A 24,913-nucleotide genomic window follows, 5' to 3' on the forward strand; every position below is an offset into this window, starting at 1 on the left:
AAAGGAAGGTAAGGTAGAAAGAAAATGTTGATATATCGCCTTTCTTTTGTGTTCACTCCTGTGTTTGACTGAAAAAACTGCACCAAAAACGAAATCAAGACCTCATATGCAGAATAGGGTGAAGAAAAAAAGCTCCTATGTGGGGCACTCCTGTTGGTGATATATGCACAATCACGATAGTAGAGGATTAGTTTATTTTTCTTATTTATTCTGAACGAACATAAAATATGACAAACACTAAGTGCTACGAGTTTCTTCACATGTGATCCTGGCCTAAAACAATTCTACTACCAACAGTTTAAATTATCACTGCAGACAGATTGTATTTTATACGTGCCTTCTAGGTGTTAAAATATGTATTTAAATATAAATGAAAATCAGGGGATAACTTTCTGTTTTTACCTATCGGCTTTCTGAGTAGATTACACTGAAAATATAGCCTGGACCTTGTGTACACAGTGCAGTTTTTATCCAGTTCAGAATTATTATTTTTAAAGTTTGTATCCAAAACAGAAGAGACATATCTCTTTCCTTTATGCATTTCCTCTGCTTATGATATACTCCTGGTTATAGTAAGGAAAACCAAAAAAGTAATCTTGTGTGTGTGATCAAGGTTTTACAAAGTGTCAAATTCCTTAGTCCAGTGTTTAGGAATACTTTCTTGGAAGGAGCTGTAGGTAACATGGGGTTACTAAAATAGTACTATTAGCAGTAAAGCTAATAAAACAGAGGTGTTAGTTTTGCACAGACTTTTAGACACTATCAGTCCAATACTATCAATCCAAATGATCATATTTAAATAACTAAATGTACATATATAATAGATCTTGTTTTCCGTGTTTACCAGGATGCTCTGGACCTCTTGGGATGGAAGGAGGGATCATCTCCAACCAGCAAATAACAGCATCCTCAACGCACAGGGCCCTTTTTGGATTACAAAAGTGGTATCCATATTTTGCAAGACTAAATAAAAAAGGTCTTGTAAATGCTTGGACCTCAGCTGAAAATGACCGGTGGCCATGGATCCAGGTAAGACACCGTATTTATTACAACAGCTATCAAATGTGCTGAAGTTTTTCAATCCATGGTTTGAATCTGTTAGTTCAGACAAATGGCTTAATATTTAGTATATTAAGCATTGTGAAATTAGCTACTGGCATTGATCAGTCTGCAGAATTATGAAAGAACCTGAGTGCTCAATATAAGATAATAGTCATCGGTGCCGGGACATTTAAGTTGTGCTACTGCTTCTTTTCAGTCACCACTTCCTTACATACACGGCTTTTTCTCTCTTTCATATTACTGAATAATATTCAGTTTCTAAAGTATGTCACCTTTTTCTGTCTGTGTACATTAGGGATACCATTGTTCTCACTGTTGCCATCTTCTTGCTTAATTCACGGAATTTACAACTGTTGTGCTTCAATTTCATTTTTCTTTTGATCATAAGGAATTCCCTTTGTAAGCCTATGACAATGATATCTGAAATATAGGTCTTCTTCGGTGATTGTTTCATCATATCCATGTCTACTAGACATGTGTCTACCAGCTTAATTTTCAGTTTAATGCCTAAATATTAGCTGACTGGCATGTATATATTCTGTCTATTTTTCTCAAACTTGGATATTACTGTGAAACAAAGGCATTGCTAGCACTGAGGAGCAGGAACACATGCCCCAGGCCTCCCAACATTGGTAATCACCACATGCAATTGTATCCACATCCTTAGGAAACAGTCTAAATAATACAGTCCTCGAATAAGTGATCCCACCGATCACTCGCCATGTGCTTCCAGAAGTAGGAAGTGACATGTGAGCGCCTGCTGATTGGCTGCTCACATTCACATCCTTCTGGATGGCACAGAAACATGTGGAGGTGAGTATGTGCCACTCGCAGTAGCGGGCACAGTATTGGGGGCACCCAAGGTAGCGTAACAGTAATGTGCACAAACTGTCTCTCCTTCCATCACTCCCTAGGCTTTCTTAGATTCTAGTAACTGCTGTGAAAAGACAGTCTATAAAATATGCACCCACTGGAGAAAAGGGATGAGGAATGTTTAAGACACTCAAGGAACCTGATGGATTTACTTATAGATGAGGAGAAAAAAATGCTAAGCTCGCTTAGTGTAGAGATTGAAGAGAGTGTCAAAAAATTGGATGTTTTCTGTAAGGATCCTGAATTTGAAAAATTAAATGATAATCTTAAAAAAGAGGTGGAAAAAGAACTTCGAGAAATATCGATACGTAAAAGGAAAAAATTTCAAAGGGATACCTTTGATTTTGAGCAGAAACAAATTTTCTCCTTCTCAAAAAATAGAGAGGGACAAAATAAAAGTAGACCACGAGTAAGAAGGAATACCTTTATGTCAACAGATGGGGAAACCACAAGTGACCCATCTAGTGACAATGAGATGGGAAAATACATTAGAGTGGAGGAATCACAGCCAAAGGTATCTTTTTTAGGGGATCGAAACAGAGGGAAATTCGGAGAGGAAAGAATAGTAGAGAAAAAAGGAGGACCCAATACAAGACAACGCAGGGGAAGATAGAAAATAATGCTAATAATGTAATAAATTTAACAGATTTTCCCTTATCAATACATCACATATCCCTATTGAACCGGGGATTGGGTTTTTCACCAGTCACCCCTGGAAAAGAATTTGAGATATGCAAAGATCTTCACCTTTTTCTCAGAAAGATTCTTTTGAGACTTTGGCATGGGGAAAAAAACGAGGGGAATAGTCAAAATGAGAATATTGCATCTCAGCTACAGAAAGACATAATGGAAGTTGATATGATCCCTAACTTAGAAATGTCTGATTTGGATACCTTGGCAGATTTAAATGAGTTATGGAGAGAAGGTAACACATTGGAGAATACAAAGGATCCTGAGGAGGATCCTATTGATATAATCCCAGAATATACGGGTCTGCGGAAAAAAAGTAGTACCATGCCAAGTGCATATTCCAATAGATACACACATGCATTCTTGGAGGCTATGCTCAGAGATATAAGTGTTATTGATTGGTCCTCGTTTCTGTGTGAGGACAACTTAACTGGAAGGGAACGGAAAGCCCTAAAAGAATTGCAGAATATTAAAAACATTGTAATTAAGCCCAGTGATAAGGGTGGAAATGTTGTCCTCCTCAGAGAGGAGGACTATGTCAGTGAAATTAAAAAACAATTGGAAACAGATGCATATTCTCTTTTGAATGACAACCCATCGGATAACATAATGACAACTTTAAATAGAAAATTAATTTTTGCGTTGGATGAGGGCTTAATTAACAAACATGAGTTCCAATATCTGGAAGTAAGGGAACCTCGCATGCCTACTATATATGTGCTTCCCAAGGTGCATAAAAATAGAAATTCACCTCCAGGTAGACCTATTATTTCGGGGTGTGATGGTCCAACAGATCACCTTGGGAAATACATAGATGAAAAATTGAAACCCTTTGTTCGTACACTCCCCTCATTTGTTTTGGACACAGGAGATCTTTTAAATAAAATTGACAAATTGACCCTAGAGGAGGATTTCATTTTGGTAGGTCTGGATGTGGAGTCATTGTATACTTCCATCCCACATGATGTTGGCCTAAAAGCGGTTGCACATTTTCTGGAGAGGAGAGGAGGAGATTGGGCTCACCAGAATGAATTTATTATTGAAATGTTGGAATTTGTTTTGAATTATAATTGTTTTTCTTTTGATGGCAAATTCTATCGCCAGATCCGTGGAACAGCCATGGGGTCCTCCTGTGCACCATCCTATGCCTGTTTACATCTGGGATGGTGGGAAGAATTTATAGTATACCCACACCCCCTCTTTAGAAAATGTGCTTCCGCTTGGCTTAGATACATGGATGATGTTCTCTTATGTTGGAGGGGATCATTGGATTTGTTGGAAAGTTTTATTAGAGATCTAAATGTCAATGAGCTAAATATTCTTCTGACCTTCACTTATAGTGAAGACCATATTAGTTTCCTTGATCTTAATATCCACAGGGAGGGAAATAGACTAAAAACGACCACATATCGAAAACCAACATCAGGTAATACCCTGTTGGCAGCAAGCAGCCATCATTTTCCATCTCAAATTAAGGGGATCCCGATAAGTGAATTTCTTCGAATTCGTCGCAATTGTACTGATTTTGGGGATTTCAAAAGTGAAGCACAAGATCTGTCTTCTCGTTTTGAAAATAGGGGATACTCCAAAAAATTGATTAAGAAAGGATATAATAGGGCATCCAGACAAAATAGAGAGGAAATCCTCAAAAGAGGTAAAAAAGACGACAGTGACAACAGAGTTAGATTCATTTCGAGATATGGGTCCCATTGGGATATACTTCGAAATTTGATGATAAAAAATTGGCCACACCTGACTTTGGATAAAAAAATCAAATCAATAGTAGGGAATGTACCGAGCATGGTCCCAAAAAAGGCCCCCACATTGAGAGATATGTTGGTGAGCTCGGAGTTTAAGAGAAGGACCCCAGGGAATGAGAACTGGCTACAAAAACGTCCAAAAGGAATGTTCATGTGCGGCTCTTGCAAATGTTGTAAGTATGTGTCAAAATCAGACACCTTTTTCGATAGTGAACATAGAAGGGAATTTAAAGTCCTTAATTTCATCAATTGCCGTTCGACTATGGTCGTCTACTCCATTGTTTGCCCATGTGGGAAACAATACATTGGTAAAACGAAGCGAGAGTTACACATTCGTATCAATGAACATGTCCGGGACATTATTAAAGGTGAAATAACAAATCCCCTAGCTGCACATTTTAAAACATATCATGCTCAATCACCGACTGGCCTAAAATTCATGGGGATCTACCAATTATTTCAAGATAGAAGGGGAGGTGATCTTAACAGAATACTTCTTCAAAAAGAAACCATGTGGATTTATACATTGGGAACCTTGAATCCTAGGGGACTTAATAATGAAATAAAATTTAATATGTTCCTCTGAGACTCTATCTATTGGGAGCTAATGGACTTCCACTGGGATGACTGTTTTCCAGCGCCCGCAGTGGTCTCCAGTTGCTCCTTTTGAATCTTGGGACAAGCATGCTGAGTGGTCTTATCTTTGTGGTACGGTGCTCTTCCTTCGATTTTCTGTATTTTTCGATCTACATAGTATTAGCAAACAATATAAATATATATATGTATCCCTCTGAGAGCTCCATATTAAAATCGAATTTGAAACTCGTAGGTGACCTTATATATAGAAAACTCTTCCTTGGAATCGGACATTAATGTCAACAGTTGCCTCTGGTCTGGATGTCCCATTTCGTTTACATAATAGGATCTATTCTTTGTAGAATGAATGTGAATGGTTTTCTCTTAATATAAAATATTTAATCAATTGGGTGAATGTAATAAAATAAAATACTATATACCCCTTGCAATCCTTTACAGTGGGAGGGGTTGCTTATAGGTCCGCTGTGGGTGGTGGGGACTAGGGACCTGGTGCCCTTCGGGCATCCCTTGGGCATCTGATCCCTCTCCCTGCCCCCCCTAGGGTTCCTTGGTGGCTCCCCTCATTAGTAATAGCTATATACATTTTACTAAACGACCACGAGATCTAGTGGTGAAAGTGTTCCTATTGGATCCTGCCACTATATCGATGGATCATTGTTTTTGAACATTTTCTGGGTTTAAGTGGGGACTCAGGTCCTGATGCCTTAATGGATATGGGTCCTTTCTCCCTGCTTCCCCTGAAATATACTATGAATTCCATATATATATATATAAAGATAGCTGCAAAATGAACAAATTATTTGTTCAGTTTCGAAATAGTGATCAATTTAGCTAATCAATTTTCTTCTTTTTTTTTTTTTTTTATATATAACTTATGATATAGCATGATTACATTAACTGTGTAGCAAGGGATTTCTTTTTTAAAAAACTTATTTCTCCATAATTCCGCCACAAGGTTTAAATAAATAGCAATTTTGGCTAATTATGTTCTTGGATAAATTAATATTGATAATTAGACCTAGGGAATACTAATATTCTTATGGAGGATTCATACTCAATTGATATTATTGTTAAAACTATATGGGGATGCAATATTAATTCTTCTCCCTATGAGAGCACTAAACACATTGTCTATACATATATATAAATTAATGGACAAATGTACTGTTTACTTGACCCAAAAAAAATACCTCTATCTTTTATTGAAATTGGTCATTGTACTTTTTGAAAGATCTATATATGACTCCTATAATGCTTTTTGGATTATCCCCATGGAAGATTACTTGTACAACCATGGAACCAATGAATGAACTTTGGGATACTATAAAGGTATCAGGTTTGGCAGTATCTGTCAAACGGCTCTGAAGAAATCCTGTACTGGATGAAACGCGTCAGCTGTCTCAATTAGACAGGGCGGGTAGTGACGTCTACACTTTGCCCTGTGAATTCCTGTCCAGTGTTGGAAATACCACGTGGAAGGAGACATACGATTGAAATTTTAAACTTACCTGGCTGCCAGCGTGTGATCCTGCATTGCCGGGCCCGTGTCTCTCTGACTGCAGTGGCGAATGCCCGTGGAGACCGAGGAGAAAAATCCTCAACTGATATGATGATGGAGATTTGGAGGCGTAAATGAAATGTATGGCCATACAGGTGAATTTTGCCTTTTGTGAAGATCTTGACCTTCCATCTATTGGACCGACTGCTTTCATGCAAGGATTCCTGGCATTCGCTGGCTGTTCAAGGTAAAAACCTCTAAGGCTTAAGTCTAAGGGCTACATATTGACCCTAAAGGTCAGTGAAAAGACCATCTATCACTATAAGATCTATATGTTACATATCTGACCTTAAACAGGTCTGTGAAAGGACTCTCTATCATTATAAGTTTTATAAAAATCAGGATCCGCCTAGGAGGGAAAAAGATATGTTGTAAACTATATCCCCTTAACATATGGGACTGTCTTCCTATTTTGAGATCTATACTTCTTATAAAAAGAATGTCTTCGAAATTTCATTACTAATCACTCTACATAGGAACTCTGGCCACTTCGTGACAAAAACAGCATATATGGTCAAAAATCGCAAGTGTGAACATAACCCAGCGTTTTTGCTTTGAAAATTGTTATCTTTTCAAATTTGTTCTGTGCATATATGATGTTTATATACATACTCATGAGGTGACAGTATAGAAGCATAGAGGTGTTATTATATGTCTCTTTTCCTGGCCAGGAGAAAAATGTTTTAAATTATTGTTGTATAAACTTATACTGCCGGTACTATCTGGATTTATGAATAAAATATTTTGTTAAATTTTATCCAACCCAAGAGTGCCTAGTTATATTCCTGGATTATTTTTTTCTTTTTCTTTTTCAATATTCTTTATCAGGAATGGCACCGTGCTATATTATATTGCAAATTTGGGTATGTTTAGGTATGGTTTTCAATAACCACATCTTTTTTCTATAAATTCCCTTTGTAAGCCTATGACAATGATATCTGAAATATAGGTCTTCTTCGGTGATTGTTTCATCATATCCATGTCTACTAGACATGTGTCTACCAGCTTAATTTTCAGTTTAATGCCTAAATATTAGCTGACTGGCATGTATATATTCTGTCTATTTTTCTCAAACTTGGATATTACTGTGAAACAAAGGCATTGCTAGCACTGAGGAGCAGGAACACATGCCCCAGGCCTCCCAACATTGGTAATCACCACATGCAATTGTATCCACATCCTTAGGAAACAGTCTAAATAATACAGTCCTCGAATAAGTGATCCCACCGATCACTCGCCATGTGCTTCCAGAAGTAGGAAGTGACATGTGAGCGCCTGCTGATTGGCTGCTCACATTCACATCCTTCTGGATGGCACAGAAACATGTGGAGGTGAGTATGTGCCACTCGCAGTAGCGGGCACAGTATTGGGGGCACCCAAGGTAGCGTAACAGTAATGTGCACAAACTGTCTCTCCTTCCATCACTCCCTAGGCTTTCTTAGATTCTAGTAACTGCTGTGAAAAGACAGTCTATAAAATATGCACCCACTGGAGAAAAGGAACTGTTAAAAATTGTATTATTTATTTTTTGCTCTATATTATAATCTGCTCCTTTTACCTGTGTCTGAATTGTGTTGCTTTTTTATTTTTTTTGCAATGATATTTTTAACAATATGCATAAAATTATGCAGTAACTGGGGGCCATTTCTTAGCAACAGACGTTGTAACATCAGGGTGACCACCATTTCTGTTTTTAACTTTCAGTGTAATGTAGTGGTCACCTAGCAAGAGGAGCAGTACATCATTTTTTTGAAAATAATTGATATAGACACAGATAATATGTCCTTTCTTTTTCTCTGTGTGGGGAGTCACTTGGCAACTTCTCTCATTTATCCATCTAGCACTAAGCAATGAAATTAGGAATTTCCTGGTACAGAATTCAGTGAGAAAAACCACTGCTGGGCCCATAAATTATTAGATAAATTCGTCAGAAAAAGTGTGGATTCTACTATAAATAAGAACAAGGGATTATATATCCGCACATAACTTAGATTTATAGAAGACACAGGAATTTCAGAGAGTATTTTAGTGATAGTCCTGTTGGGGCTTCTCCATATGTTTCCATTAGAAGGCTACATGGTGTGTATTGCAAGTAAAAATATGCATGTAAAGAGACGTGTTTGTATTACACACAAGCTTATGTGTAAGGGCCACAATTATGCAACAAATCTGCTGAAAAATGTGCATATTTGAGGGTACAGACGTGGCACATTTCACATTGTAAAGGCTGAAATCCACAGTAAAAATCCACTGTTTTTCCGCAACAGACTTAGCATGCTGTGAAATGTAAATTCAGCACAGCAATATTTTCTGAACCGTTGTTTTCCACAACGCCTGCACTAAGTTAACTAAAAAGCTAAAGAAACCAAAGAAAAAAGTCTGCTGCGGATCTCCACTGCGGTCAGGTCCTGTCCGCAGCGGAATCCCGCAGCAAATCTGCCACGCAGGGGCGGACATACCGCATGTGCAGCCGGTGCAGCTGCACAAGGGCCCCGCGTGGGAAGGGGGCCCGTTCAGTGGCGTAACTACCACAGTAGCAGCCGTAGCAGCTGCTACGGGGCCCGCGGCATGGGGGGGCCCGTGTCGCCCTGACAGGCACATTACATTTTATGTACCAGGCCTGGCGGCACGGGCCCCCTCATGCCTAGTAGCATCACAACACTAGGCATGAGGGGAGGGAGGGGGCGGGGGCCCGGTGATAGCCGCCACACTGCACTACCAATCGGGAGGGAGGGGGCGGGTGCCCGGGCGGGTGCCCGGGCCCGGTGATAGCCGCTACACTGCACTGCCAATCTGGCACAGATGAATAGGACAGGACGGCGATGCTGGTGGTAGGAGGAGCGCTCAGGCAGGGGAGAGGACAGGGGGCGGTGCGACGTAAGACTTCGGGCGGCTGGACAGTACAGTCAGGACTGCCGGAGAACTCATAGGATGAGCGGAGGACAGACACAGGACGAGTGGAGGACGTGCAGACTGCAGAGGACAGGTAGATGAAGTTAAAAAGTTCATGTCAGAAGGGAGAAGTTTTTATGTAGAAAAATCTGCCTCATAATTCCTTCCGGAATTTTGAGGCATATTTTGACCTGCCGGTAGAACACTTCCCGCGTTTTTCATTGCGTTTTTTTGTGGCGTTTTTCGGCCATCGGGCCGTGGGCAGGGAAACGCAGCAAAAAACGCATTTTCTGCCTGCCATTGTTGTCAATGGGAAGTCAGAGACAGAAACGCCCGAAGAAAGGGCATTGCGCTTCTTTTTCCCGCATGCGGTTTTTACTGCTCGCAGGAAAAATTTCATGGATTTCAATGGGAGGCACTTTCTGACGTTTTTCGCGAAAAAAACCTCAGTGTGAACTCCCCCTAACACAGGGGCGTAACTACTGCTATAGCAGCCGTAGCGGCTGCTACGGGGCCGCGGCATGAGGGGGCCCGCGTCACCTGCCGGCACGGGCCCCCACCTTGGCCGGAATCTCCGCTAGCTGCCGCTATGGCTGCTACAGCGCGATGCCACGGAACACTACGGCAGAGCAGGGAGTATCTCCCCGCTCTGCCATTAAACATAAGACATGTATCCCCTATCCACAGGATAGGGGATACGTGTGTGATCGCTGGCATTGATAGGGAGAACGGGGGACCGAAAGTCCCCTGAAGTTCTCCATCACAAACCTCGGACTTCCGGGGTCTGTGTCGGCAGCTCCGTAGAAATGAATGGAGCGCCGGTCACACTTGAGCTGCGCAGACACCGGAAGTCAGAGGTGAGTGATGGAGAACTTCGGGGGACTTTCGGTCCCCCGCTCTCCCTATCAATGCCAGCGATCACACATGTATCCCCTATCCTGTGGATAGGGGATACATGTCTTTTGTCTTTTCACACTGTAGGTCGCATTTTTTTGAGTGATTGGGGGTGTATGGCGTTCCCTACAGGGGGGGGGCTGTATAGCGTTCCCTACAGGGGGGGGCTGTAAGGCGTTCCCTACAGGGGGGGCTGTATAGCGTTCCCTACAGGGGGGGCTGTATAGCGTTCCCTACAGGGGGGTCTGTATGGCGTTCCCTAAAGGGGGGTCTGTATGGCGTTCCCTACAGGGGGGGGCTGTATGACTTTCCCTACAGACCCCCCCTGTAGGGAACGCCATACAGAACCCCTGTAGATAACGCCATACAGACCCCACTGTAGATAACGCCATAAAGTCCCCCCTGTAGATAACACCATACAGCCCCCTGTAGATAACGCCATACAGCCCCCCTGTAGATAACGCCATACAGCCCCCTCTGTAGATAGCGCCATACAGTCCCCCCTGTAGATAGCGCCATACAGTCCCCCCTGTAGATAGCGCCATACAGTCCCCCCTGTAGATAGCGCCATACAGTCCCCCCTGTAGATAGCGCCATACAGTCCCCCCTGTAGATAGCGCCATACAGACCCCCCTGTAGATAGCGCCATACAGACCCCTCTGTAGATAGCGCCATACAGTCCCCCCTGTAGATAACGCCATACAGCCCCCTCTGTTGATAGCGCCATACAGTCCCCCCTGTAGATAACGCCATACAGCCCCCTCTGTAGATATCTTGAGATTCAGTCCTGCTTGATAGGTAACAGTGCAGTAAGCTAAGCATGATAAGATCATCTAAATTATTGCATCTCAGTTGCATGAGTGCTTTGTGTTATATTCAATGATTCAATTTAACCTAAGTCTCTAAATGTGGGCAAAGAAAATAAAAAAACTATACTCACCTCCTCCCTCGCCTCCGTTCACCCGCCGCAGCCCCCATCCTCCTGTCTCGGTCTGTGTTACAAGTGTACAAGGCTGCACTGGTGACGCGCTGCCGATGGCACGTGACCGCTGCTGCCAATAACTCCTCATTGGTGTGCTGCTGAGGACAGTAGTTCCACAGCAAATCGCTGTTGAGGGCATTGATTGGCTGCAGCGGTCATGTGCCATCGACCGCGCGTCACCACAGCAGCTTTGTAAACACAGAAAGGGATAGGGGCTGCGGAGGGGGAACGGAGGCGCCGGAGGAGGTGAGTATAGGTTTTTCATTTTCTTTGCCCACATTTAGGGACTTAGTTTAGATAAGAATTTAACCCGGAAAAAAATGTGTTACTTGTGTTCTAAACTGGTAATAAAATGTACAATATAAATCTTCCTTCATAATTTTTATTAGTAAGGTTTATTTTTATATGCATATATATGTTTAGGTAACTTTGTCGGTATTGGGGGGGGGGGCGGGGGGGCCCTGGCACATTATCTGCACAGGGGCCTTTTGCAGTCTGTGTCCGCCACTGCTGCCACGTCTGAATATGCCATAATGCAGCACATTCTGGCCATGGCTAGTACCAGTGTACAGTACATAGCATGCTATATTTGTATGACACAGATGAAATCCAGTCCATGTGATGTCCATGTACAATAAGATACATAAACATGATTTTCTTGATAACACAGACAATTTTATTTTAATGGTATAAATAGATATTTAATTAAATATATATAGTAGTCCTAAAAAGTATGTAACATTGCCATTCAGGAGTCTCAGACATGGAAGCATATAGACACATATGACATGTTGATGACTTTAAAGCAGATAAATACCAATACCTTGTGTTTTACGGAAAAAAGGATTATATAAATATATATGGCAGTTATCATCATTTAAAGTAGAACAGGTGAAAATATTATTGTATATACAGTTGTCAAGAGATTACCTTTGTTTAAAACTGTCAAAAAAGGTTGGTTTCTATGGAAACAAAATTTGAACTAGACAGAAGACTTAAGCTAAAATAAAAAATAGGGGAAAGAAATATAAGGGGTAAATATATTGATAATATATTAAAACGAAAATAATTAAGAATCAAAAAATCTGTTTACAATTTGTTATATTCCTTGCCGATACTAAGATATGAAGCAGTTGTGACTTTATATTGTATTTAAAGTAGACCGCCATTTTGTAGCCTTAAAGCTGACCTCCAGTTTGGAGGTACACAGGGATCTAAATGAGAGAAGCGCATTGCATGCAATTTCCTAATACACTGTTATTAGCACAAATACAACTTCTATTGCCCACAGTAATGCTCTTCAGCCATTTAAGGATAGTTGCAGTAAAAGCAGAGTCACCCAAGGCTGGTGACAACATATAGTTTATCTATGTAGTGCAGGCTACAGAATTCTAATCCTTGATCAACCTTTAGACTTTTTTAGTTTTCTAGTATTTTGCTAATTTGTTTAATACTAGAAAGTTGATAAGTCTCCAGTGTTTTTAATGTTGGTTCTTTTACAGCTTAAAGTGCAAAATTACTGCAGTATATAACATTTTACAACAATGTACTGTATGAGGTATTCAAGAACAGCTTTAGACTTAAGGGACAACCTTGGTTAAAGTAGGCTTGATTCTTTCCTTCCATGAAAGGTCATTCCATATTTGTCTCTATAAATTGTAGTTACACCTATTAAATATTGATTGATCCCACTAGTCGTGCTGTGTTATTGCCCTCTTACTGGTATTATGGTAATAATGTCACTATTCCTGAAAAGGGTTTTCTGGGATAAAACATAAATGTACTATCCTTAGGCTAGGTCATTACTATATAATCTATGGGAGTCTGACTGGCCCACTTCTGCCTCAGAGCAAACTCCTGAGTATGGATACAGCTTAGGCTCTGTTCATGTTCATACTATATGTATGATCCAAAGGGATACTCTCTTTGCCTATGTTAGTCCCATTATAGGCTATGGAGCTTTTCCCAGCAAATACGACGAATGTACGTCACAAATGTGATGTGAATACCACTATTTTCAATGGAATGGAATGATTGCATGGAAAAATGAATTAAACCCCATTTCAAGTTTTCCTATGGAGCCTAATGTTTACTTGGTGTGATAATGTGCATGGGGACATATCCCGTGCGTAATTCCTGTGCTGTATCATCATCGTTTGCATTATCACTGTACTGTGAAATCAATGTGTACATTATCCCTGTACTATGACATCACTATTTGCACTATCCTGCTTCAACTTTATTGACTAAATTATCCCTCGAGTGTGAGATCACTGTGTGCATTATGCCTGTATTGTAATATCAGTGTGAATATTATTCTGCTACTGTTACGGCACTGTTCATTTTTGTTTGCCTTATTCAAGTGTTATCTCATCATCACTTCCATTACTTTTGTACTGTGACATCACTGGGTGCATTATCCCTGGGCTGTGACATCACTTTGTGCATTGTATATGTGCACTATGGAAAGATAAGTGGCACCCAGTGGATATGAGAAAAACATAAACTTTTCATGTTCTTAACTCGTTGCTAAAGGTGGTCATGGTAGATCAGTGTCCGATGGTTACATGTCAGGCCTCTGGTACTTGTTATTATTATCTCCCCTGCTCATAGCTAAAGACCAGTCAGCTTGGTGTTGCCTAATTGGGGTACAGAGTATAAGGGATCCCTGGTTTCCACCCTTTAACCTCCGTAAAGAGATGTGGACATTACCGCAGAGAATCCCCAGGTTGCGGTTCCCAGAGTAGTCGCCAACTGGCAGTTTGAGTAGGTAAAGCAGGAGCCAGAAAAAAATTGCTACCAGATATCAGTCCAGAGAGCGTCAAAACCAAAAGATGAGTCAGCAGCAGGGCCTAACTAGAAGACCCAACTACGGATGTCACTGTTAGGGCACCTGTCACAGCCTACGTTTAACGTATATATTAGTATATTTTCCCAGAGTATACATTAAACGTAGTGCAATAACTGATGTGAGGGGGGACGTTTATGAAAGTTTTCTGCAGAGATTAAGGCTGTAAGGTGTAGGTATCAGCTTGTATTTCATTTTATTAAATATTTAAGGAAAAAGTCTTTTATATTTAGAAATTGTTTTAAGAAATGTCATAATTATAGGAGATACATACAGGCAACTTTAACGTGAATCTAAACTTTCAATGTGTGTATATGTATGGACACTACAGCAGAACATGCCCCTGGTCTCTTATGTCGGGTTTGATTTCGTTCATAGAATCAGACGCCTAGCAATAAACGTCAGAATAAGCTGAAACCTCAGCAGAAAGACATCTATTTTATTATTGCTGTGGGGCAATATGGTGAACAGAATGGAAATCATGTATTGTTGAACATTGCTGGATTTAGCTGCTTTTATCATATTACATGCATGAGGATAAATGAGCTTCCAAATGGCTTGTCAGTTAAATGATGAATCCTATTGGTACACTGCTACAGGACACACATCAGGATATACAATATTTGATAGACAACCATAATGATAAGGCTATTTTCCCCAGATCAATATTGTAATATCACAATGTTTCTAAGTTATCAGAGATAACTTCATGATTTTACCTTTCTTTCCAAATTGTACCTCAGTTGCATAGAAAAGCTACTCTTTAATATTGGTGTTCGGTTCTGTTCACGCTTCATGGTTTCCTTTTATAAATGGGCGATGACAGCTATAACGAACGTGATTTTGAACTGACCTCATTGCCTTGTAATGGGGTCCATCAGACTGCTCTATTTTTGCTGTCAAAGTATCGCAAATCCAGACGGAAAGAGCATAATACAAATCTGAACAGGGCCTTATATAGTATCTAAGCATCCCTCTATATCTATACACCTTTTTAGAGGGTATACACTGCTGTATATGGATCAGATCCCTTGTTTCGGAAGGTTTGGTCAACATTTTGACAGGTTAAAGATACAATAAATTAAAAAAAAACATTAAATTAAATTGCGAGATAAATAATGGAGAGATTTAAAAATATATAATCTGTAGAGGTTCCATTAGATTGTACATTATAGTTCCAATTATTTTAAAGGCAAAGTCATGTACACAGCTCATAGATCAGATTTCCAAGCTAATGCCCAAAGAGTCACGCCACCAAGTGGATGCATTCATAGCGTTCAGTGCACACATGCTCCCCTCCCACTAATGACATTTTCTATAAACCTCAATGACAAGTAAGAAGTTATGTAAAGGTTAATTTATAACTGATTGTGTGGAGATTAGTGTTCCATATTAGAAATTGAGGACTGTTGCCTAAATAAGAGTTTGTGGACTGCCAGTTGCAGGATAATTTTCCCACATTACCTTTCCATGATTATTAATTCCTCTCAACCCTGTTTGTAGGATGTATGAAGGGATCCCTGCACAGGTTCTCACCACCCTATAATTAAATGGTATCCAGCTAACCTTGTCTCTGCCCATGTCTCTCAAGGGGCACCATAGCAGCTGCAAGGACCGCCCCTATGGTACAAATATGCCCTTGTGGACCTCCCAACATCTATAAACATTGGGCTGGTCTACATATAACTCTAAAGGGCTATAATGACTGCCCTAGATACAGGGAAAAATAGTTATGTAAATGTAACAGATGGTATTTACTTTAAAGTGACCTTATAAAGGATACGCTATATTAAAAAAAATAACAATACTGTCAAAATGTAAATTGTAAAATATAAATAAATATGCAAATAAAGAATAAAATAAAAAAGAAAGTCTGCACCAGACCATTTTATGGTAATGTCCTTGTCCCGACTACCCTAAACTATATGTATCACTTCTCCGAAGGCCCTCCCGAAATGCTAAAATCATGAAAAACACTTTTTTATATTTAATCATGGGGAGAAAATACCTTAGCATTTAAGTGGTTAAAAACATTGCAAAAATGCTAACATTTATACACACTTTCTGCATTTTAGATGTTACTCCTTCAGACATTTCAGGGGTTTATAATGTTTATTATTTGCACATTTACTAGTTTATGCCTCTGTTCAACTCTAAAGAGCTACTCCACATGGAATCTGTGGTTGTTATACAGATCAATGATCCCTGAGACAGCCCCTCCAGCTTCCCTATAAATGAAATATAATGTTATTTGCACATTAGGATAGAAAAATACTGTATGTATTGGAATGTTATTATATGTTTGCAATGCAAATTTATAGTAAATGTGTTTGTGGTGTTTATAAAATAACATTAAGTTTAAAATAATATTCATGAAAATTCAGTATCCTCCTCTCATAAATCTCATTTCAGTGTTTTTTTTCTCATTTTATCCACCCTTCCTGTGAACGCTAGCTGAATGATTATTATTAATGTCGGACATAATGGCACAGTCATTGGAATTATATATGTGTTGCAAGGCTGCTAAAGCTTCAAACAGGGATCCATCTGTATGTTCTCTGGTTTTTATGTGGGCTTCAAATGAATGTTCTGTTTCCTCCCATTGTCTAAAGATCAGCAAGTAGTTTATTAATATTTTTACTTATGCAGATGGATCTTTTCTCCTTCTATATTATGATTGTAATCATAAACTAGCCTTGAAGCAGTGGCGTAGTTATAGGGGCCGCAGCAGTCGCAATTGCGACCGGGCCCCTAAGCCTAGGAGGCCCACGGGGCCCCCATTGCCATACAGCATGCTGATTAAATAAATTTTCTGTGCCGTGAAGCCAGCATTTCCTGGTTACGGTCACATAGTACACTTAGTGTACCATATGACCGTGACGTCACGTGAGGGGCGTTCCAGCCTGCGTGGAAGAGCCGGTGCAGAGGACTCCAGGTGAGCTGTAGAGTCTGTATTGTAATGTAATGTATTGTGTTGTCTTGTAATGTATTATATCCCCCCTCCTCTCTCCACCACAAACTGCACAATACAACCGAATACATTACAAACTGTGGGTCGCGTCCCCCTGGGGGGGTCGTGTGAAGACCCCCCGGGGGGTCGCGAGTCACTCTCCGAGGTCCCGGTTCCATTCAATGCTGGAGCAAGGAGCTGACGACTCCTTGCTCCAGCATTCACTGTCCCCTGAGCGGCCCAACGCAGGCAGGTGTGATGTAGCGACATCATCGTGCCTGTCTGCGCCGAGTTACTCATAGCACACACCGGAGGAGGCGAAGGGTCCTCCACTGGGCGTGGGAACGGGAATAGGTAAGTCATTATGTTATTTTTCTATTATGCACATATGGGGGCATTATACTCTATGGGGGTGCTGATTGGGGGGCATTATATTGTATGGGGAGCTGATATGGAGGGGCATTATACTGTATATGGAGCTGATAAGGAGGGCATTATACTGTATGGGGAGCTGATATGGGGCATTATACTGTATGGGGGGTTGATATGGGGGGCATTATACTGTATGTAGAAATTATATGGGGGCATTATACTGTATGGAGAGCTGATATGGAGGGCATTATACTGTATGGGGAGCTGATATGGAGGCATTATACTGTATGGGGGCTGATATTGGGGCATTATACTGTATGGGGGGGCTAATATGGGGGGCATTATAGTGTATGGGGAGCTGATATGGGGGGCATTATACTGTATGGGGAGCTGATATGAGGGGCATTATACTGTATGGGGAGCGGATATGGGGGGCATTATACTGTATGAGGGCTGATATGGGGGGCACTATACTCTATGGGGCAGCTATGTGGGGCATTATACTGTGGGGGCTAATATGGGGAGCATTATACGGTATGGGGCAGTTATGGGGGCATTATACTGTATGGGGCAGTTATGGGGGCATTATACTGTGTGGGGGCAGCTATGGGAGCAATATACTTTGTGGGGGCATTATACTATGGGGCTCTTGGGCAAGGAGGCTGGGCATAGGCACGCACAGTGGTCTGGTGATGGTGGTGATGGGGAGGGGCACGGGGCCCATGCTGAATTCTTGCACCCGGGCCCATGAGCCTTTAGCTACGCCCCTGCCTGGAAGTAAATCATTAATGCTATTTACCTTTATTCTAAATTATCTCTACTGAAATAAAGAAAGATAGTCTAACAAGGAGTCTAAATGTTGTCTAATCTGATTATATCGAAAACTTTCTGAATCTGGCATAGAGTGGATTGTTTGAAACAAACTATGGGAACAAATTCTTAGGGTTTGTTCACACGTAGTGGTTTCAGACGTAATTCGGGCTGTTTATGCCTCGAATTACACCTGAAAAAATGGCACCATTACGCCTCCAAACATCTGCCAATTGCTTGCAATGGGATTTACAGTGTTCTGTTCCCACGGGGCTTAATTTTACGCGTCGTGGTCAAAATACAGCACGTAAAATGACATTTGCGTCAAAAGAAGTGCAGGTAATTTCTTGGGACGTTTTTGGAGGCATTTTTCATTGACTCCATTGATAAATAGCTCTAATAACGGCCGTAAAATACGGCGCGAAAAACACGAGTTTTTACAAAAACGTTCGCTTGAAAACAGCTCCGGATTTTAAGACGTATTTTGCTAAGCGTGTGAACATACCCTAAGTCTCAATAAAGTTCCCTATGCGGTAGAGGTTTTTGTTTTTTGGTTATTGGGGGGGGGGGGTGATGTATGGAGCAGGCTCTTCTGCTGAGCCCACTCCGTATGCTGTGTACTACAGCTGACACCCGGGACTAACAGGCAGGAACAGCGATCGCGCTGATCTTGGCTGTTTAACCTCTTAAATCACGATTGCAGCATCTAAGACAGAAAGGGCTTAACAGGAGCCTGTAAAAATGACAATATACTGCAATACATTAGTAATCTAATGGCCACTGGTTCAAGTCCCCTAGGGGAGCTAATAAACTGTGTAAAAAAAGTTTAATAAAGTTTTTCAATATGATTGGGTCTCATTCATTCCCCTCGCTGAATTTTCCCTTAAAATATATGTATTAAAAGCTAAAAAAAACATATTTTTTCCATTTTTCCTCTAAAGTAATGAAAAGTAAAAAATAAAATTGGTATCGCCGTGTCTGTAAAAGTCTGAACTTTCACGATATAACATTATTTAACCCGCACGGCGAACGTCGTAAAAATTAAAAGATTAAAATGCCAGAATCACTGTTTTTTGGCCACTTCATATCCCACAATAAATTAAATAAAAAGTGATCAAAAAGTCTCATGTAGCCCAAAACGGTACCAATAGAAACTACAGCTTGTCCTGCAAAAAATAAACTCTCATACAACAAAAAATAAGAGGTTCTGACTCTCAGAATTTTGCGACAAAACACACATTTTATTTTTAACAATTACTTTCTTCCTTGTAAAATTATTAAAACATAAACAAAACTATATAAATTTGTATTTCCGCAATCAATTTGACTGGTATAATAAAGTTAACATGCCATTTTTACCATACGGTGAAAGCCGTAAAAACAAAACCCTTCAAAAGATTGAGAAATCATTATATTTTTTCCTATTCCACCCCACAAAGAATTATTTTCCAGTTTCCCAATACATTATATGGTGCAAAAAATGCTGAAGTGAAAAACTACAAATCGTCCTGCAAAAAATAAGCCCTTATATGGCTTTATCGGAAAATAAAAAAAAGTTATGGCTTTTGGAAGGAGGGGAGGAAAAAACGAAAATGGAAATCCAAAAAATAACTGTGACGGGAAACGGTTAAAATAATGGACAGGGTCGGTTATCTGACGCTTATGTGTTTCAAATAAGACTGTTCATAGTCGTAGCATATCACAGTGAAACACCCTGCACTATTTAAAATACAATCAACCAATCCTAAGGACTGGATAGTAATTCTCTGATATTTCCTATAATGCAGTAGCTGATAGAGTGATATAACATTAGTTCATCAATACTGCAATGCAGTGCATAATTTCTAATAGGTGTATAATAAGTCACTTCTCCAATTCAAACCTTTTTTTAAATCCCTTTTCTAACTTCATTATCCAGAATGGCTCCCTGTTAAGGAGGAGCCTTCTTCAATCCTCCCCCCTGTGGGTCTTTTTACGAGTTCTAAACTATAGAAACACAACTGTTCTATATTACTGCTTTGGGTCTGTTCAAAATGTCTGGCCACAGCTGATGCATTGATTGCATTTTTGCTAATATCTGACATATGTTCCGCTATAGGCATCTTTAGTTAATGAATGGTGCATCCATATGTATATACGATTGCAGAGCTTGCATTCTATGGCATAGACCGCATAGTGCGAGCTACAATTAATGAACACATCTATTTTTATAAGTTTTACCCCTGGATGTGTTAAAGTTATTGGTTTTATTAGCAAATCAACATGTATTACATCGGTTGCCACCACAAACCTTTTTATGATAACCATGGTTCGTGGTTCGAGGCGGTGTTGTATAAATCGGGGAAAGCATGTCTCCCAAAGTCCTGCCCCTTATAGCAACACAACATGAACCACTGTTTATTATTCGTGTTAAAATGGGACTCTGATGTAAGTAGGTAAGTATTTGTAAATAATATTTGTTATTTCCTTGAAGTTCGAACTAAGAGCTGTTGAAAATGCAAGCAGTGGTGCCTCAGACCTATGGTCATTTTTTCTAGAGTTAAACAAAAGCGACTCTTGCGTTTTGTTTTTAATATAATTGGATCCCTATGCAAGCATCCACTGCTTATAACTTCTCTGGCACAACCTGGTGTTGATATTTTTACACTGATCGGATAGATTAGCATCATTGAAACAGGCTCTCCTAGCCCTTATAAATTCCCCCGTTAATATAGGCTTGATGGTGTGAGCTGGGTAACAAGGATGGTATTGCCCGATGTGGGCTTGCAATACAAAAACGTTATCACTTTATTACTTTGGCAATGACCCTGGAGCAGAATATCCAGAAAGGCAATACTGTTTTTAGACATAAAGCCTGTAAATTAAGATCATTAGAATTAATGAAATCCATAAACCGGGGTATGGACGCCACATCCCGACCCCATACCACCAATAAGTCGTATATGTAGCGCCCATACCACACGATGGACTTACCAAAGGCATTGTACAGTATGTAGAAAAAATATAATTCTCTTCCCACAATGCCATGAAAAGATTTGCTATAGAAGGAGAAAATTTAGACCCCTTTCGGGGCTCCTCTATCTGCAAAAAATTTTAACTGTCCAAACTAAAGAAATTATAGGTCAATAATTAATTAACTGATATAATAATAAATTCCTGTATCTGTGCTGAAAAATTCCTATACTTGGTCAGATGAAACTGTACTGCCCTTACCGCAAAGTGATGGAGTATACAAGAGTATAAACCCACCATATCGCAAGTGACCCAAGCCAGAAAAAAACAGAGGAGACCCAGCGATTGAAATGTCGATAGGAAACACTAAGTTTCCACTTTATTATAGTACAAGATAGATGCTTGAAAAGAACACCAGGAGGAAAAGACAAGGTGGTAATATGCGGCAATAGATAGCCTACCCGTTTCAGGCACTGGCTGTGCCCTTAATCATGGCTAAGTCGAGTGAGCTCAAGCAAGCACACGGAGTGAATAAATACTAAATGAATGGGAGGTTGGACCTGAGACGAGACGGCGCTCGCAGGTGAGGTAATTAACTATCAGGAAATCGATCTCCCGTCGTCGGTAAGTTTCAAAAATGTATAACTGTAATTATAAACAGTAAAATAGTGCATGTGATAAAAATAAGAATGGGAAGAGATTAAATAAAGCTGAAATTATTTGTATATAAGACTGTACGTATGATGCGAAATTTCATAGAATTGTTGGAGGATCGCGTCCCCGAGGCTTGCGGAGCATCACCCGACACATATTGATACACGGAAAACATGTGAAAAGAGAAAACCACAGAGAGAACACAAATTCATACATGTTATATAAAAAAAAAAAAACAACCGAATAAAGATATATGTAAATGTGAACACAGGGAATAGAAACATACATGTATATAGTGAGATAACGCTGCTAATAAGACTGACATACAATTAATGACTATAGAAAATGCCTTATATTCCACATAACGTATGTGTCCAGGAGGTAATACATCTTTGGTGACGAAAAAATGATAAATAATCCTAATACAACTGGACAATATATAAAGGCAAATTGATTGTAATAAAGTCATATAGATAAAAACATAGCAGCCAGGAAAGATCTTTATATACTTGAATAAACAATAACAAAATTTAAATGAGTACTGAGTGATCAATAAATAATGCTAGAATAATGTATGTAAGCTCCACTCATTTGCCTAAACGAATTTATTAAGATTACAACGGAAGGAGCTGAATCCCTATGTAAGGAACTATATATGAAAGATAAAAAACGTAAAAACGAAAAATCTTGGTGAAAGGATGTCAAACTGAACATATCACATATTGAGCAGATAAAAGGGTCTAATATATTATAATACTCAGAACCATCCAAGCTGGGTAAACGTGAGTTATAGAGCCCTAGTGGGTGTCCATATAGTATGTTTAATAAAACATTAATGTAATAGTTGAAAACAACGATATCGGACCACACGGAGATACCGCAGGTGGACACAAAGGCACCAACAAGAACGAGACAATAGCTACAGTACATACAGAGGCAAAAGATATCCCCAATATCGCATCGGCGAGATGTCGTAACATCTCCAGAACCACTAAACAGAGATTCAGACAAATGTGAGTAACAGAAAGGCACACATGCTAACCTGCACCTATATGGATACATTCGGAGAACCGAATGTGACGGACAAATGTAGCCTAGCATAAATATGTTGAGTTGTAAAATAGAGACTGAAAAAAATATATATAGCAGATAATTCGGAGATAGACAAAATAATGTCAATATGAAATAAAAGTTAGCATGATATAGTATGTCTAACAGAAAGCCAGGACATCGCTATATTGTCCCAGTGTTGAAGAGATATTAAGCCTATGTGGCAGAAAAGACATTTGATTTATATGTATATAAATATGTCACGATGATAAATACCAACTAGTGGATGAAATCTATAACGAAAAAACAAATGCCACAATACTATTGAAAACGAATGGCCTTATTAAATGCTATATATGGTTGACACAAGAGCTGGCCATAAGATCAATATAATTGTGAGTGCCACAAAACAGATGGTCCCGGATGGAATAAAACCAGGGCAAATCTACATAGAAGCCCACAAAATAGGATAGAATAAAGGCCAGACTACAAACCTCATCTATAAATATAATGGAAATGATGAGAATACTATGCACCAAATGACACGGGAGGGGAAAGGAAGGGGAAGAAACAAATTGAAACAGTGGATGGAACTGATCTGACAGGGAGGAAACTAATGTATTGGTATCAATAGTGAAAATCTGGTGTTCAAATGGTAGATCCAAAAGGCTTCCCGTGTATGTAATCTGTGTTTGAGATCACCCCCCCTGATAGTTTTAATCATTTTTTCTCTGCCGTAGATTTTGAGGGAGTTAATATTTCTATTGTGGCAGGTGATAAAATGTTTGCTGGCATTTGAGACGTTAACAATTGCTGGGTTTCTAATATAACTTAGATGTTCGAGGATTCTGATCTTTAGTTTCCTTGTGGTACACCCTACATATTTTAGCCTACACTCTGAGCATTCCACTATGTAGACCACGTGATCACTATTACAATTGATATGGGTTTTAATTGGAAAGTTGGTAGTGTCGTTGGAATTGGAGAAGGTTTTTGTGGTTTTACTAACCGTGCAAACCTTACAGGGATGAGACCCACATTTATAGTAACCTGTGTAGTGCAACCATGTTGGAGACTTGGCTTTTGATGGTAGACAAGAGGGGGAAAGGATGTTTCCCAGGGTGGGTGCCCGACGGGAGACTTCGAAAGCCATTTGCTAAAATGGATTCAAGTTTGGCATCTTCAAACAGTATGGGGATATAACGCTGGACCATGGCACGGATTTCAGAAAACTGGTTGCTGTATTGCAATACAAGTGTTGGTTTAGATGTATTGCTTGTTGCAGGAGTATCTTTATTTGTCTTAACCCTGTTAAGAGAGAGTAGATCTTTCCTATCCTTCTGGTTCACTATTCCTTGGGCTCGATCTAGTGTCCATTTTTTGTAGCCTCTATTAGTTAGTTTGTTATATATTTTTTGCTGTTCTGATAGAAAACCCTGTTGGTTGGTGCAATTTCTTTTTGCCCTAGTTAGTTCTCCTACAGGAATTGACGTGATGGTGTGTTTAGGGTGGCTGCTGGTGGCATGAAGGATTGTATTGCCTGATATGGGTTTATGAAAAATCTCAGTATGTATGCTCTTGCCTGCCAACCCTGTAAGTGTCAAATTGAGAAAATGGATGGTAGTGGGATGGCACGTATGTGTAAATTTCAAGTTAAATGCATTCAAGTTGAGGAATTCCAAAAATTCCGGTATGGCAGATACATCGCCCTCCCAGATGATCAAGAGGTCGTCAATGTATCTGCCATACCAGTGCAGCTGGTGAAAAAAGGGATTGCGGGCAGAAAAAATAGTAGTTTCCTCCCACCAAGCCATAACCAAATTGGCAATGGAGGGGGAGAACTTAGCACCCATGGATACTCCTCGGTTTTGGAGGAAAAAAGTGCCCTCGTGGTAGAAGAAATTATGTGTTAACAAAAACAATAGAACCTCTGACATGAAGACTTGTAACGTCTCATCATATGCGCTGT

The 24,913-nt window shown here is 39.9% G+C and overlaps 1 protein-coding gene across 1 annotated transcript in view; it reads left to right on the plus strand.

Annotated features, from left to right (window-relative positions):
* The window catches only part of EDIL3 (EGF like repeats and discoidin domains 3), a 665,920-nt gene that overhangs the window by 436,030 nt on the left and 204,977 nt on the right, over nucleotides 1-24,913 (plus strand). Inside the window, exon 5 of the mRNA XM_075837572.1 lies at nucleotides 848-1,029. Within this exon, the coding sequence (XP_075693687.1) occupies nucleotides 848-1,029 (182 nt within the window). The remainder of the gene's footprint in view (nucleotides 1-847; nucleotides 1,030-24,913) is intronic.

Source organism: Rhinoderma darwinii, chromosome 1, assembly GCF_050947455.1.
Source record: "Rhinoderma darwinii isolate aRhiDar2 chromosome 1, aRhiDar2.hap1, whole genome shotgun sequence".
NCBI lineage: Eukaryota > Metazoa > Chordata > Amphibia > Anura > Rhinodermatidae > Rhinoderma > Rhinoderma darwinii.